This window comes from Spermophilus citellus (genome assembly GCF_964194105.1).
Source record: "Spermophilus citellus genome assembly, chromosome: 15".
NCBI classification, from domain to species: Eukaryota; Metazoa; Chordata; class Mammalia; order Rodentia; family Sciuridae; genus Spermophilus; species Spermophilus citellus.
Window position 1 is genome coordinate 44,378,718 of NC_138195.1, and position 17,669 is coordinate 44,396,386.

Consider the following 17,669-nt stretch of genomic DNA (forward strand, 5'->3'; position numbering starts at 1 on the left):
ATGGCGCGTCCACATACGGTGGCATGGGTTGAGTTACTGGGGTTTGTGCACACTGTAGAACATTATACAACCGTGAACAAAAGAACAGACTACGGCTACAAGTTCCCCCATGGAGGCTTCTCAAAATCACAAGGCTGAGCGGTAAACAGACAAAGCTATATGCCTTACAAATCCATGTGCATGGAGCGTAAAAACAAGGCAAACTCAACTATACAGAGGTGCAGACACACATGGTAAAACTAAAGCAAAGACAGGGGAAGGCTCATCACACAGGACACTGGCGACCTCTGGGGGTGGGAGGAGCTTCTGCTCATGGTCTATGTCTACACCTGGGTGGTGGCGGTGCTGAGCGCTGCATTGTTCTATTGAACAATGAACTGTTCTATTGTTTTATGGACTTTCCTGTAAGTACATAAATTTTTATAGCTTTATTAAGAAACATGACTGGATGAAGCACACTTAGAGGGGAAGGTCTGGGAGAAATGGCCAAAAAACAAGCATTCAGGCTGGGCCTCAGAACTTGAGAAGGGCTCAGCCACAGGGGGCCCAGGGAGGGGAGCCCTCCACAAAGGGAGCAGCATCGCAAAGGCCTGAGGCTTTTTTTGGTACTGGGGATTGAACCCAGGGGTGCTTAACCACTGAACCACATCCCCAGACCTTATTTTTTTTTAATATTTTTTAGTCATACATGGACACAATATCTTATTATTTTGTTTGTTTTATGTGGTGCTGAGGATCGAACCCAGTGCATCACATTTGCAAGGCAAGCGCTCTGCCACTGAGCCACAACCCAGCCCACATCCCCAGCCCTTTTTAAGTTTATATTTTGAGACAGAGTCTCTCTAGGGTGCTTACAGTTTCACTGTTGCTGAGGCTGGCTTTGAACCTGCAGTCCTCCCGCCTCAGCCTCCTGAGCCGCTGGGATTACAGGCCTGCGCCACCCCGCCCAATGGGCCTGAGGCTCTGTGCTACAAGTTTGGGCTTTACTCTGTAAGGGGAAGCCATCGAGGGTTAACACAGAGAGAGCTGCAGCTGGCCAGGGCTGGAGTCCCATGCTTTACAGAAGGGAACCTGGCCCATCAGCTAGGAGTCAGCCCGCGGTTTGGGACCCCCAACTCCTAACCTCTAGGTGGAAGCCCTTCCTATGAGAGAGCAGCTGTCTTCCTGCAGCTCACCAAACTCCACGTGGCAAGAAGCCTGCCCTGCAGAGTTGCCAGCACCAGGCCCGTGCTAACAGCTTACAGGGTGGCCTCCTAGAGAGGGGTCTCAGCCAGGGCCATTTTGCCCCCTGGGGACATTTAGTACTGTCTGGAGACAGCTCTGGTAGTCACAACTAGGGGAGGGGGTACTACTAGAGCTACAGACAGAATGGTGCTCCCCCAAATTCATCGGTTAGAACCTAATTCATAAAAGGATGGCCTTTGGAGGTGGGCCTTGGGGACGTAAGTAGGTCGTGAAGGGACCCTCGCACACAGGACTAGCAGCCTCAGAAGAGAGACCCCAGAGAGGTCCCTCCCCCATTGCACAGTGAGATTACCCTGCAAGAAGACAGCTGGAACAGAATCTCTCCAAGACACCAAATCTGCTGGCACTACAGTCCCGGACTTACCAGCCTCCAGAACCACGGGAAGTACATTTCTGTTGTGCATAAGCTGCTCAATCCATGGTGCTGTGCTAGGCAGCCTGGACAGATGGACGAAGACAACCAGCAGTGGGGGGCAGTGGCTGGGGAGGTTGCTGAACCCCCCACACAGGACAGCCCCCACCACCAGCAATCCAGCCCAAGAAGGCTCATTAGTGTCAGGACACAGAAAGGCCCGCCCAGAGACTCAAAGCCTGCCTTTCAAATAAATACTGAGCCCTCAAAATAGAAAAGCCCTCACAGGGGAGATGACGTGGAGGGTCATTCTTGGCCTCCCAGGACCCTCAATCCAGAGACCGTGTCTAAAGATGGCATTTTAGGAAGAAGGTTTCTGGTGACCCCTGACATCGTACCACATGGAGCAGGGCTGGGAGAGGGCTCTCCCCTCAGGAAAGCAGCAGGGGGCTCTGCAGTGGATACCTCCGTCCCCTTCCCTGCCTGGCCAACTCGCAGCCTGCAGCCCCAGGAGAGGCAGGGAGCAAGATGGCAGAGCCAAGAATTCAGCCCTCGAGGGGAGCAGAGACAGGAGCCCCGTGTCTGGGGGCTGCCCTGGGAGCCCATCCCTCCCCTGTGCCCACAAAACATCTACAGGTAAGGGACATGCAGGTGGTTAAGCGGCCTACTCCACCTGGCTGACCCTGAGGACTCCCCAGGTCCACACCCTCCACCCCCACAGGTGACAGCTTCCTTCCTTTGCCCTAGAAATGCAGGCCAACAAGCCTCGACCAAGGCCAAGGCCACCACTCAACAAGGCAGACAAACTGCTCCTGCTGTAGCCCTGGCTACTCGCCCTCCTCAGTGTATGTGTGAGAGACAGACAGACAGACAGAGTGGTCTGCTTCCCCCTCCAGACTGGACACTCTGCAAGCAGGTTCTCTGGGCAGAGCAAACACAGCAAGTACTCAATGTGTGTTTAATTAAGTTTTTTTGCTTATTTATCTTGGGGGGTACCAAGGATTGAACCCAGGGACACTTTACCAGTGAGCCACATCACCAGCCGTATTTTGTATTTTTATCTAGAGACAAGGTCTCACTGAATTGCTTAAGTTCTCACTGTGTTGCTGAGGCTGGCTTCGAACTCACAATCCTGCTACCTCGGCCTCCTGAGCTGCTGGGATAACAGGTGTGCACCAAGGTACCCAGCAAGAAGTGGATTTTTTAATTAAGAAGGCAGTTATGATCCAGTTATCGGGTATTAAACTGCTTCCTGAATGCTCTCTTTCTAGGTACCCTTGTTCCAAAAAGCAGGTTGTAAGCTCACATCCCTGCAGGATCATCTTGAAGTGTAAATACAGGAAGTGAGCTGGCGGGAGGGGATGCCCTTGTTAGGACCTAGCACTCACCCACCAACAACCTGGTCAGGGCTCAGGTTCCCTACGCCTGCTGGGTGGTGAAAGGGTGCCACCTGCTGGTGGGTCTAGGACAACAGCACTTTGGCTGAAGTGTAGGTGAGCCTGGGAGAGAGCAAAGGCAGGTGTGGAGGGGGATATAACCACACACCACCTTACCCCTCACTAGCCCTGGTCTCCCTACTCAGGGATTTCATGGCTCCCAGACTAGCTGCTGATTCTCAGGAACATGTCATATTCATATTCTCTCTCACATACACTCACACACACCCAGAGCCCTGCCCAGAAATCTCCAAACTGTAAACAGTAAGCCAGGAATTCTCAAAATGCAAGGTTCATCAAATGTACATCTCCAGGCGCTCTCTCCGAGAATGTACCTTCCAGAGCTCTAGAGAAGGACACATGATCCATACAATCACCCTGGGGCCAGGGCTGCAGCTCAGTGGTAGAGTGCTTGCCTAGCACATGAGAGGGACTGGGTTCGACCCTCAGCACCACATAAATAAATAAAATAAAGATATTGTGTTAATCTACAACTAAAAAATTAAAAATAAAATTTAAAAAAATGTTTACCCAATAGCCAAATACCCAGATGATCTGATAGGAAGAAATCTTGTGACCTTGAGCTAGCCAAAGATTCCCTGGATATAACAACAGAAGTGCTGTATTATTAAAAAGAAAAAAATTAAAAGAAATGTATTTACAATGTAGTTAAGGGCTGGGGCTGGGGCTCAGTGGTAGAGTGCTCGCCTGGCATGCATGGGGCACTGGGTTCGATCCTCAGCACCGCATAAACATAAAATAAAGGTATTGTGTCCACCTACAACTAAAAAATAATACATGAAAAAAATGTTTAAATAAATGTATTTAAAAGAAAAAAATGAGGGCCGGGTGCAGTGGCCCATGCCTATAATACCAGCATCTTGGGAGGCTAAGACAGGAGGATTGAAAGTTCAAAGCCAGCCTCAGAAACTTAGCAAGGCCCTAAGCAACTCAGTGAGATCCTATCTCTAAATAAATTATAAAATAGGGCTGGGAATGTGGATCAGTGGTCAAGTGCCCTTGAATTCAATCCCTGGCATCCCCCTCCCCCCCAAAAAAAATTGATAAATTGGACTTTACCACCAAATTAAAAATATCTGCTTTTCAAAAGACACTGTTAAGAGAACAAAAGACAAGGCAGAGGATGGAAACTGTACTATCAAAACACGTACCTGATAATGAATTTGCCTCTAGAATATATAAAGAACTTTGCAACTTAATGAGAAAACCCATTCTTTGAAATGGCCAAAAGATTAGAATAGACATTTTATCAAAGACAGCTAGATGGCCAGGAGGCACATGAAAAGACGTTCAACATCATTTTTCATCAAAGAACCGTAAATTAAAGTCACAAGGAGATGCCATTATGCAACTAAAAGAATATATAAAATTAAAAACCACACAGAGTGTTGAAGAGAGCTAGGCGTTGGTGACACACGCCTGTAATCCCAGCGGCTCAGGAGGCTGAGGCAGGAGGATGGCAAGTTCAAGAACAGCCTCAGCAACTCAACAAGACCCTGTCTCTAAATAAAAACTACAAAGAGCTGGGGGTGTGGCTCAGTGGTAAAGCGCCCCTGGATTCAATTCAGAACAACAACAACAACAACAACAACAAAAACCAACAGTGTTGAAGAGGACAAGAAGGAATTGGAACTCTGGCTGTGAGTGGGGCTGGTTCTAATAGCCAAACATGCTCTCACACAGGCAATCTAGCAATCCTACCCCCTTATGGGCCCAAGACAAATGAAACCTGCCTTCACCTGTATGTGAACATTTACAGGCTTTAACTTATGATGGAAAAAACTGGAAATGATCCAAATGTCCTCCAACAGATGAATGAATAAAGAGAAGATGGTAATCTATGCGGCATAATACTACTCAGACCAAAAGGAACCCTCTAAGCCAGGTGTGCAGGCATGGCCCACAGTCCCAGTCACCCAAGGCTAGCCTGGGCAACTTAGTGAGACCCTGACTCAAAATAAAATAAAAGGGGTTGGAGATGTAGCTTGGTGGTAAAGTGACTCTGGGTTCCATCCCCAGTATGGGAAAGGGGCAGAGGTCGGGGGGAAAAGCAGAAGAAGCGGGGGAAGGGGGAAGGAAAGGAACCCACCTACTGATTCACACAAACCAAACACAATATGCCCAAATACAAGGAGCCCCGCCTGAGGTGCTGTATACTATAGGATCCCATTTGCATATTTCTTAAAAAGGCAAAAACATAGGAATGGGGAAAAGATGGGTCACTTCCAGGTACAGGGAACAGAGGCAAATTTGTTTGCAAAGGAGCACGAGGGAATTTTCCGAGGTGCTAGAAAGGTTGGGACCCATGATGTGGTGATACGTCATTATATGTCAAAACGCTCAGGATTGCATACTTAAAATAATAGATTTATATAAATGATACCATGATAAAATAAATAGTTCTCTCTTGGTATCCACGGGGGACTGGTTCTAGGATTCCCACCAATACCAAAATCCAGGGATGCTCAAGTCTCTCAATTAAAATGGCATGGCAGTTGCATATAACCCCACATCCCCTCCTGTAGACTGTAATCTCTAGATTGCTTTCGGTACCCAAATGCTATGAATGCTACATAAATCATCACACTGCCTTGTTTTTAAAATGATGGCAAGAACAAAGTCTGTAGTGTTCAGAACAGGCCCAGTTTTTTCTAAGCAGTTTCTATCCTTAGTTGGTTGACTCCAAGGATACAGAACCTGTGGACAGGAGGGCACTCAAGGTCTAGGAGAGTTACCTGGGAGGCTGGCTAAATGGCAGACCACTCCCTTCCTACCCACAGAGATTCTATTTCAAAGCTCTGGAGCAGAGCTCATGAATAGGCATTTTAACCAGAACTGATTCAGTCCTCAGACCAATGCCCAGGACCGCCCTTTGGAAGACTCTGCAGGAGTGGAGGAACTGACCAAGGGACATCTGCCCCGGGAAGCGGCCCAGGGGGTGTCCCCACTGCCTCATCACCACCTGGGTCATCCTAACAACTCTGTTGACATCAGGCACAACAGTAGATATTAGCCTCTGGTTTTTTTGACTTGAAAAAAGTCAAAACTGGAAAGGTGTTTACAATGATGCCTGGAATTTCCTAAGAGCAGGCCCCACAGAGGAGTCTGGGAGGCAGAGGGTGGGCGGGTGCAGATGCTCCAAGGCCCTGGGCTGGTAGGTCAGTCTGGGTCACCCAGGGGCCTAGGTTTCAAAGCCCAAAGGGGCCCAGAAATGTCATTTTGAGCCTGGCTTGAGGTGGGGAGTCAAGACCCCTGCGAAAAGCTGGGGTTTGAAGGACCACCTTCTCAGAAAAAGAATAAACCGGGGGAAATCTCCTTTTTGATTACTGGAGAGCAGTCCGGTCTTGGCCTGGGCACTGAAGTGAATAAAACACCTTCCCCAAAGATTCTGAAATCACAGGCCTATCCTTAGGGTTTGAGGAGTCACCACCCCTAAGGCCCAGAAACCGCGAGGGCTGAGAAGTCAAGAGAAGACAGGCTCCTAGGCTGTCACTCACACAGTCACAAACACAGCTCCTCGAGGACACAGCCCTTCAACTCAGGATTACACAGAAGAGGCACTGCAAGGCCCGAGCCCAGGGCCCAAAATTACCTAAGGTTCACCCAGAACAACCCACTGTGACAAGAGTTGGCGGGACAGCAGACCTGCACCCTAAGAACACCCTTTTACAGAAGAAGTAAAGTTCCAAAAGATAAGTACAAAGAACTCATAGTTAGAGAAATAAGAGTTGAACACTTAAGAAAGAAATGATGTTATTCCTTTAAATCAAATTCCTTTTTACATAAAATTCATTGGATCCGAAGAGAATCCAGAGCATATTCAATCAGATTATTAAGAGAACCAAATAGAACTTTTGAAAACATGGAATTAAAAATTTTAACTGCAATGGAAGGCTCAGTGGGTTAAACACAAACAAAGAAGCAAAGAGTGAAATGGAGGACAGACCTGAAGAAATCCCTCAGCTGTGGCCCAAAGAAAGCAAAAAGATACAGAAGGAGGCCGGGTGCCTCAGCACATGCCTGGAATCCCAGCAGCTCAGGAGGCTGAGGCAGGAGGATCTTGAGTTCAAAGCCAGCCTCAGCAACTCAGTGAGGCCCTAAGCAACTCAGTGAGACCCTATCTCTAATAAAATACAAAATAGGGCTGGGGAATTGGGGCTGGAGCTGTAGCTAGTGGTCCAGCGTCTGCCTGGCACATGTGAGGCACTGAGTTCGACTCTCAGTACCACATAAAAATAAAGAAATGAAGATATTGTGTCCATCTATAACTAAAAAAAAATCAAAAAGGAAAAGAAAAGGGCTGGGGAATGTGGCTTCGTGGTCAAGTGCCCCTGAGTTCAAGCCCTGTACCTCAAAAAAAAAAAAAAAAAAGGAGATACAGAGTAGGGCCTGCAGGGATTCCTGACAAAAGAGACTCAAGGAATGGGTAAGAGCAATATACCAACAGCTAGTAACCAGGAATTCTCTATAAATGAACAGACAGGAATCCTCAGAGTCAGAAAACACAAGACTCTTGAAAGCATTAAAAAGTACCAAAGGTGCCATCCAACACTGCGGCCCAAGTGAACTTGGTTCCTCTCTTCCCAGCCCACGGCAATGCCTCCACGCAAGGCAGCCATGCCTCCTGGTTCAGTTTTTAGGCCTTTCCACGTCCTGCTTTTCTGCTGTAATGATCCCACTTTAAAGTCACCCCAAGTCAGGGGTGGTGGCGCTCACCTGTAATGCCAGCAGCTCCAGAAGCAGAGGCAGGAGGATGGCAAGTTCAAAGCCAGCCTCAGCAATTTAGCAAGGCCCTAAGCAACTACCTTGTCCAATCCTACCCTGTCTCACAATAAATATAAAATAGGGCTGGGGGGTGGCTCAGTGGTTGAGTGCCCCTGCGTTCAATCCCTGGTAAAAAAAAAAAAAAAAAAAAAAAAAAAAAAGATGAGCACCCCTGACTTGTGTTTTTTCCACCTGCTATAGTACCAGGTAGTCCTTCTTAAAAATCTATCCTCCTCTAGTTTTAAGAGAAATACAAGGAACTGGGCACCATGGTGCCCATCTGTAATTCCAGTCACTCAGGAGCTGAGGCAGGAGGATTTCGAATTCAAGCCTAGCTTGGCAACAGAGCAAGATCTTGTTTCAAAAATTAATTAAAAAAAAGAAAAAAGAAAAAAAGAAATGCATTATCATAGAACATTTATAAAATACAAACTATTGTTTTATAATTTTCATTTGCATCTTGTTTTGTTTCCTTTCATTTTCTCTTCTACATAAATACACATGTTTAACATATTTGGTATATTATCATACACACAGTTTGGGATCCTTGTTTTTTTTTTTTCCCCCAAGCACATCATATATAAGAATGTGCTGGTCTTTATTTAAGCATACATTGGACAGTTACTCACCATTGTTAATGGCTACACAACTGACACTGTACAGCTGTGACAAAATTGATCTAAGCCATCGTCTAGAGCGGGATGCTGAGGCTGCTTAGACTGTTTGCTGGTTCACATAGGAACCATACTGAGTCACCCAGTTCCATTTCCACCTCCTCCAGAAAACTTTCCTGGACTATATGAACTCCCAGCCGCACTCCTCCTCTGAATTATAACCTGGGCTCCAGCTGATGGCCGAGCCTATGCGTCGCTGCTCTCTATCTCATGGGTGGTGGGCTGGGCTCAGGCCCAGAGCACTACTGTACACATCCAGTGAGCTCTCCAGCACCTTGCACACAGCAGGTGCTTAATACTCACTGACTGCTTAGATCCCAGACCTCCCAGGCTGCATGAGCCTGGTCAGCCCCACTTCCCAAGGGTCAGGACTTTAGGCACCCACAGTGGCCTGCGCTGATATTTTGCTTCTTCTCTGACCACTATAGAGGTAAAAAGGCTCCCTATTGTCCAATCCTACCTTTAAAGGCCTGGTCCCCACCGCCTGGGCGTCTCCACCTTCAGCCAGGGCCACCATGGCTCATGGCTCTCCCAGGTTGGAGAGGGCTTTGCCACACTCACTGAACTTCCACACCCACCGAGGGCTGCGTGGTAGGGCAAAGGCCTAAGTCTGGTGCCACTCAGTTAGTGGCCTGGCAGGGAGCCAGAGGCCTGGCTTGAGTTCCTTGGTGGGCGTGGACCCTGGACGGTGCAGAGGAGCTACTGTGGCACTCCTTCCCCTAAGCGCCCCACACACCTCACCCAAGGCAGCTGCCAACTCGCCAGTTCACAGAAACCCCCAAGGGGCCCATGGGGACATCTGAGTTTACAATCTCTGGTCCACAGAAGCTGAAGCCCAAACTCCCCAGCAAAGCCAAACCATCTACCTACTGGGTACCATCCCTCACCCCCTGCCCCATGCAGCAGTGATACCTCGGCAGGGGCCTCTCTCTCCCTCCCACTGCCTAGGATACCTGTGTCCTCATAGCTGTCCCCAGGAAGCCTCCCCTCCTCCCCCTACCCCCGCAGCCCCTGTACCCTTGCCACAACTGAATGAGATAGAGTTGTATATGTCCCTCTAACCTGTGACATTCTAACATAAGTGTAGGTGATTCGACCCAGAGATTTATCAATTTGTACTGAAGTCGCCAATAGAAGCTGGCCCAGCAGAGAGAGACCTGGTTGGCTGACACCTGGAGGTAGTGTTTGCGTCACGCAGGATTTGGGCCCCACCTCTAGCTTTCAGTGATGAGAAAAAAATTAAAAATAATCACTGCCATCTACTGAGCTGCCTACATACCAAGCACCTTACAGGCATTATAATTGCTCCTAACCACCCTGATGAGGTAGACACAATTACCAAGCTCATTTTACAGATGAAGAAACTGAGGTTCAGACGGGTTAAGCAATCTGCAAAGGTACTAAGCTAGCAGGTGACAGAGTGGGGATTCACCTCCAGGCCCCCCCGAGAGCCAAAGCCTGGCTGTCAGCCACAGTATCAGTGGTGGTCAGCCTCAAATACTGGGCCAAGCACAACCATGTCAGAGAGTAGTGCAGAATCCAGGACTCCTTGACTCAGGGCCCACAGCCAATAGCTCCCCACCATGCGGCTCCCCAGAGCTTCCTCCAGAGCCAGCAATCATCGTCAAGTCAGTCTGCTGGTAGAGGAGACCCTCGCCCTCCTCGGCTCAGCTCAGCCAGCACCTCCCTATGCAACACAGCACCTGACCCTGTGCTGGGCTCCGGCTGGGGCAGGGAGACAGGAGCAAAAGATCACAGGGTCCCTGACCTCTAGGGATGCTGGCTGGGTGCTAGAGAGCAGGAAGCCAGCAGGGGTGAACGGGGTCAGGGTGAGGGCCTCCTGAAAGAGGCCCTGACCAAACCCATCCTAAAGACTAAGTGCCCTTCCACTTCTTGAGCCATCACCCCCTGCCTTGGGAGCTGCATTCAGACACGCCTGGCTGCTCACAGAAAGGCCAGGGTCTGGGTCTTTGCTCGAGCAGTAACCAGTATAGAAATGCTCCTTTGCCAGATGGACAGAAAAACATAGACAGACAGACGTGCACACACACACACACCTGCCTATGGAATTCCTTTCTTTGTGTCAAAGACTTAACTCAAAGCCACCTGACTATTTGCATGATCATCCCCAAGAAAAGACTACCCTAGTCCTCTGTCCTCTGGGTTCCCAGAATACAGCTGTGGCTCTGCAGTGGTGCTTACACTCCAGGGATCGATCTCTCTCTCTCTCTCTCTCACACACACACACACACACACACACGCATGTCATTCATGTACACACACCTAGGTAGATGCACAGCATCCCCTGCTGACCCTTGTCATAAGTATCTGTTGATTAAACGGGATGGTCTGTCCTGGGGTACCTGAGGAGCTACCAGGCTAAGAGCAGTTCAAAGCGAAAGACCCCTGCGGCAGGCCGGGCGTGGTGGTGTGTAACTGTAATCCCAGCTGTATGGGAGGCTGAGCAGGAGGACTGCAACAACAATTAAAAAATAAAATGTAAAATGGGCTGGGGATGTAGCTCAGTGGTAGAGTGCCTCTGGGTTAAAAAGAAAGGCACATACGACACAGTTCAAGCAGTGTGAAGGGAGTGCAAAGGGGCCTCCTGGCTGAGTGATCTCAAAAGAGCCCACTCTGCCTGTGCTCCTGCATCTTCTCCTCATCTGCAGAGGGGGGCTGGGCACACCCAGCAGGTATGATTCATCACAGGGAAGTTCAACAAGAGAACACTCCGAGGCATCCAGCACAGGGCCATGCACAAGGGCTACTCAGCCAGCGCTGGTGGCCCGATATCTTCGGCTGGTCCAGGGGCACACACACACTCAGAATCATTGCAGTCCAAGGATAAGCACACACTCTCCATTTTCTTTTTCTTTCTTCTTTTTTTTTTTTTGTACTGGGGATTGAACCCAGGGGCACTTTACCACTGAGCCACATCCCCAGCCCTTTTTATTTTTTATTTTGAGACAGGTCTAAGTTGCTGAGGGCCTCACTAATTTGCTGAAGCTGGCCTCAAACCTGCAATCCTCCTGCCTCAGACTCCTGAGTTCCTGGGATTGATTACAGGTGTGTGCTACCGCACCCAGCCTCAGGCTCCATTTTCTAGCACTATTTTTTTTTTTTTTTAGTTGTAGTTGGCAACAATACCTTTATTTTATTTATTTATTTTTATGTGGTACTGAGGATCGAACCCAGCGCCTCGAATGTGCTAGGCAAGCGCTCTACCGCTGAGCCACAACCACAGACCCAGACCCATTTTCTAGCATTTTTCAAACCTCTTTGGCCATATCCCATGGTAAAAAATGTGTCGTATGCTGGGACCCAGCATGAACAGACTAACACAGTTCCACCACTACAGGGAAAGATCCATGACTCCCTCCTGACAAGGCGCACCTGAGACTGACCCCTTCAGCTCTTTCTAGACCATCTCTACACTGAACTCCACAGGTCAGTTGGAAAAGCCTTGTCCCCACTCACCCAGAGTGTCAGAGCCGCTCTCCACCGTTTCGTTGACCTTCCGTGCAACTCTGGCCACGGCCTCACCCATCTTCTTCAGCATGCAGACTGGGGTATCCCGCTGCCAGCCCCCAGGCCGGTCTGCTGCTCACAAAGGGGCCTGTGCCTAGAGGAAATGCAGGGCCATGAAGCACCATCCTGCTGGGGCTCGCCCCATGCACCTCCTCCCCAGGAACCCAGGAAGCCTACAGGGGGCCTCAGGCCACTTACCTCCTCTCTGGCCACAGGCAGCTCAGCCTTTGGAAGAGCTGATGCGCCTGTCAGAGGGTGAGGGCAGCTGGGCCCTGCTGCTTCTCTGGGAGGATCAACATGTGTGACCTCCTCAGTTGCCAGGTGGGTGTAAGGACTCAGATGTGCACTGGCCTGTGATTCAACAGGTGGCGCACCAAGGAGGAAGCAGGACACAGCCAAGGGCAGGGGAAAGACACCTGTCCCTCCATACTGCGACCTCTGAGTCAGGGCTCTATGTGCACAATTGCTCCAGCTCCCCTGTTCACCCCACCCACATCTGCCAGGCTCCCTGTGCACGGCAGGAGGTGGAGACTCCAAGGCAAATTGGAGCTCAGTGTGACAGGTGGATGGGTCTCTAGAAATTGCCTCCCCAAGTGCCAACAGGAAGGGAAGGTTACAGCATCAGCCTGCAGACCTGATTATCAGACTGATGCTGGGTTGATCTCCAAGAAAAGGGGGAGGTGCTAGAAACGAGAGAAGGGGACCTGATCGCCAGGGAGGACGCCTTTGAGAAGGGTAAGGGAGATAAAATAATAAGGTATTAAGATATAAAAATGTCCTCAACCCTCTGTTTATTACTGAGAAGGAAACTAAGGCATAGGAAGTGGCTAAGTGGCCTGAACAAGGTCAAAGGGAGTGAGTGACAATGACCAGGCCTGCTCCATATTGATAACAGCAGCACCCCACAAAGAGAGAAGGAACTTGAGGTCAAGGTCTTTGTCCCTAGGCCCCAATCCCAGCTTCCCAGATAACTCAGGGATTCCAGGGAGCTTGTTCGAGGGCAGATGGGAAAGGCAGGGAGAAAGGGAGGGAGACAGTGCTCAGAGCTGCTGGCAGACCGAGAACAGTGCCCATGGGCTCAGCTGGAAAAGCAGAGCAAGGCCAAGCCCATCTACCTGCCCAGCAGAGTCAATGGTGTTCTGCATGTGTGTGTTTCACCAGGGAGGCTGACACTGAAGGCCAGAGACACACGGGTGCAGGGGGAAAGCCTGTTTGATAGGCAGAATGTCCAACTCCACCATTAGTAGCTAAGACAGCTTGGGAGAGTTTTTTAACTACTCTGAGCCCCAGTTTCTTCTAGTAGGTCTAGTAATACCCACCTTGCTGAGTTAAACACGACTGAACAAAATCTATAGATCTACCTGAATACTCCATAATTCCAGTTGAGAGGATAAAGCAGCACATGGGCAGGCATGGCAGCAGCATCTAATCCCAGCTCATTGCCCATGAGAAACTGAGCAAGTCATCTCTGAGGAATGAGAATTCCCATCTCTCCACCTCCAGGAAGTCTTCCCTGATTGCCCCAGCCTTCAGTGTTCTCTCTTCCCTGTGAGTTTCCACAGCACTTAATGACTTAGCACAAGTCATCTGGGTTGCTTTTGAGCTTTTAAAAACCAACAGACACACATACCAACATACACATTCAACTGGGCATTGTGGCACATGCCTGTAATCCCAGCTACTTGGGAGGCTGAAGCAGAGGAAGTCCCAGGAGTGGCAAGCTCTGAGGCCCAGTGTTGTGGATCAGAGGGAACAAAAAAGCCTAAACAGGATCAACATGTAAAGTCTGAGTGTCAGAATAGTTCACTAGGAAGAAGGGTTTCTAATATTCCAAACCATGCTCTGAGCACAGCACAAAGGTGCCCTAGATTTCCAAAGGGGATCTAAAATCATCACTTAAAATATTAAGGGCTTAAAATCACCACCCTTGGCTAGGAATCACCCTTTCTTCACCTAAAACTTCCTTGTCCCCCGACAAGGGAGAATTAAGTCCATGGGCAGTCCCTCTCCAAAGCCAGAGGACAGAGAGAGGCAGGGCTGCGAGATGGAAGGGCGGCAGGATCCCATGTTATTCGGGGCCCAGTTCAGGGTCAGAGGGGTCCAAACGAACAAACTTGGGATAATGAGGAGCTGGACTGGGCCTCTGGGACTCCAAAAGGGCATGGACAAGATCAGCCAAACACAGAAAATTGTCCAAGTCATGCAAGTGGCAGAGAGCTGCGGGCCTACTCTGGACTGAGGACAAAGCCCCTAGGCAAGGCTGCCCCTAGGTTGTGGGGGCCCCTGTCTAGATAAATAATCTGAGTCAACAACCTACAATCTGCATGTCAGCACCATCTGAACAACTGGCACATAAGGCAGCCCCTCCTGGAACCAGAACCCAACCACAGGACTACAGGACACCCCATAGGCCCAAGTGTGGAGCTCCCTGAAGCATCTGGTCATCCCCACGTGCAGGAGTGGTGATAGCAAGGAGTCAGAGAACATCCCAAAGGACAGAAACAGTAATCATCAGCACACATGGGTTTAGCCTAGGCATGGAATGTTCCAGATAGATGGTACTACCAATCCCAACCAGTTCCAGGCACTGGAAGGGGCTTTGGACAATGTCAAGAAAGCACTCCAAACCCCAGAGACCCCTGGACATAGGGTCTTAGCCCATACTCACACTGCTCCTGTCCCCATATGGTCCTCTCCACACCGCCCAACTCCCCTTTCCTATGAGTGGGCACCATGGTCCCAGGATATGTTTAAATCCAATGAACATCTCGTGGGGACCTTCTTTAAGGCACACACTGAGAAGTAACAGGACAGGGACAGGGTATGGGCCAGAACAAGCTTCCCACCAGGAGGCAGAATGAGCCAGATGCCACTGCAGCTATGATGCCAGGCCCAAGGGACCTCAATGAAGGCATAAGGCAAGATATGAGCACCAGCTACACAAAGAGATGCAGGAGAGAGGGAGCCAGGCCACCACCCATCTGTTACCAGAATAATTCATGCACAGTTTCCAGGACTGTGAAGGAGCCCCATTTGCAAAATGGAAATACCACCTTCCTTAACTGGTTATAAAAAATACCTGATACAGCACTTTTGAGAAAAGACTTTACAAACCATGAAGTACTTCCCACAGGAAGGCATTTCCAATGATCAAACAGGTGTAGACGGGAAGTTTGAATATAATAAATTGAATGCCAGAAAAAAAAATCGTTGACTTTGTGGGAACTGGCAATACTGGCTATTAGCCTACATCGGAACCTGGGTTCATCTCAATTCAAAGCTGGGGGTGGGGGTGGGGTGTACTTAAACCCTGACAGTGGTCCTCTGACTCAGCCCTTACCAGCAAAAACTCTACCTTTGGGGCTGGGGATGTGGCCCGGGTTCGATCCTCAGCACCACATACAAACAACGATGTTGTGTCCGCCAATAACTAAAAAATAAATATTAAAAAAAATTCTCTATCACTCTCTTTAAAAAAAAAAAAAAACTCTACCTTTTCGGCAGTCCCAAGAACTCTGCAAAGGAACCATTGCGACACCCCCATCTGCACCAGCTGCTCCTATATTTAGTTACTGGTGTGGTCAATTGGGAATTTTATAGCCTGGCAGCCACTCCGAATGACAACCTGAGCCTCCTCAGCCATGTGTTTCAAGCTGCTCCCACCCATGGCTCTAGCCAATTCTCTCGATGGTGCCAAGCTAGGGAACGAACGGGTGGGGAGTTGAAGGGCAGAGGACTTGCTTGGACCCCACTAGCTCCAAAGGCCCACTCAGGCCAGTACAGAGTTGACCCACTTTCACACCCGGGGGAAAGAGCCTGTTGGGCTGGGAACGGGACGCCTTGTTTTTTGTGCCACGGGATTTGAGGAGACCTGTGCCAGCTCCCTTATGGACTTCTTGACATCCTCGGACTGCACCTTCCAGGACTGCACTGTTGGCCAGGCAGGGGCCCGCCTAAGCCGGATGCCCTCTGTGACTCCTGGTCGCGGGCCCACCGCTTGCCCGGCAGACGGGGACTGGAGAAAATAAAGCCAAGGACTGAGGCATCCCCACAGCGGCCGTGGGGCCAAGAGGCAGCTCCAGAGCAGGCATCTGCAGCTCTCCAGGGCGGAAGCAAACCCCGAAATTGTCACTTGGGGACGAAATACACAGTAACCTCTCCCAGCTCAGGCGCCTCCCCAGGGGAACGGAAGCCCGTCCGGGAGCGCGTCCCCAGATTCCCTTTTCCCTGGTAGCGTTGCACCCACTCCCCATGAGCTACTGCGATGCAGTCGCTTTGTGCAAACAAGAGCCGGCGCCTCCTGGCCAGATGGCACCGCAGGAGCCGCTGCCGGTGCGCCGCTGCTCCATTCCACCGGGTGACCTGGGGGAGGGGCGGGGAGGGGACGAAACATAAACCGGGGTATTTCTCTCCCTCTCTCCCCCAGCCCCTTCAACGCTTGGCTTCAATACTACGTTTCCTTTGCGGGGCACGAAGCGTGTGGCCCGATTCCGGACCGCTTTCGGCTCCACTTACGGCGACAATGCCTCCTAGCGCCCTGCGCAGCGCAGTCACGCTCCCTCGGCCACCGGCGGCGCCCCATGCAAGTTCCGAGCCCGCAGGGCGGGGCGCGCGGGGCGGCAGGCTTCGCGGTAGCTCGGATCAGCCAATCAGCGCGCCGGGACAGGCGCCGGGGCGGGAGCGGGGGCCGCGCGCACCCAATGAGCGTTCCCTCCTCACGCCGCGCGCGCCCGAACGCACAAAGGAACCGCTTTGTGTGCGGCTTCTGGAGAAAGGAGCGCTGGCGGGCCCCCGCGTGTGGACTCGAGTGTGCACCGCATCCCGGAATCAATAGAATTGAGGTCCCAGATTTGGTTTTCTCGAGAGATGGACTGAATTAGCCAGATCCCGGGTACTTCGGAAAACGTGAAGTCCGAGAATGGGGAACTTTTCATCTGGGGCTTTCTGCCGCCCATTCAGGTTTTTAGAAATAATAATTCTGGCTGTTATTTCGCCTCTTGAAAGCCCAACGTGTTCATCTATAAAATAGGAATTAAATATATAAATACCTACTTAACGGGGTTACCGAAGGGATTGGTAACATCGAATGCTTAACCCAGCGTCCAAACCAAGCCATGATCCCTGGCTCAAAGGTCGCTGCCTCACTGACCTTCACTTAGAGAGGACACCCCATATCCGCTAAAGGCTATGTGGAAAGACAAGAGGGTGCCCTGCCTCGACAGTGAAAATTGGAAAGGCTAAGCCTGTCAAATGCTCCAATAAGCAAAAGCATGTCTTGAGTGTGCTGAGTCCTGAAGAAGTAGTAATTCGGCCTCCAGAAGCTTCAGCAGTCTGACAAGGAACATATAGTCCCTTGGAGATTAATGAATGCTATGGGTTGAATTGTGTCCCCCAGAAAAGACTTGTTAAGAGCCTGATCTCCGAATATGACCTTCTTGGGAAATAGGGTGATTGCAGATGTAATTAGTTAAGAAGAGCTCATACTGGAGTGGAGCACACCACTAATCCAAAACCACCCTTGTTCCTAGAAGAGAAGGGACACACTTCTCAGTGGAGCTGCAGCTGCCCCCCAAGGCTGCAGCCCTGGCCCACCTGGATAGAGGGAGGCCCCCCCCAACTGCAGGGAAGACACTGGCCATCATCTTGGGG

The 17,669-nt window shown here is 50.3% G+C and overlaps 1 protein-coding gene across 3 annotated transcripts in view; it reads right to left on the reverse strand.

Annotated features, from left to right (window-relative positions):
• LRRC20 (leucine rich repeat containing 20) overlaps positions 1–16,652 on the reverse strand; it is a gene marked incomplete at its 3' end in the record, with an annotated part of 67,754 nt that extends 51,102 nt beyond the window's left edge. The window contains exons 1-2 of one of the 3 annotated variants that reach the window (XM_081267113.1): positions 16,536–16,652; positions 11,970–12,114 (exon numbers count right to left, since the gene is read on the reverse strand). In XM_081267113.1, coding sequence (XP_081123239.1) covers positions 11,970–12,051 — 82 coding nt within the window. In that variant the 5' untranslated portion in view covers positions 12,052–12,114; positions 16,536–16,652. Of the gene's footprint in view, positions 1–11,969; positions 12,115–13,381; positions 13,538–16,535 lie in introns of those variants that run through there. The other 2 variants (XM_081267114.1, XM_081267112.1) reach the window with 2 other exon arrangements.
• Positions 16,653–17,669: the final 1,017 nt, after the last annotated feature.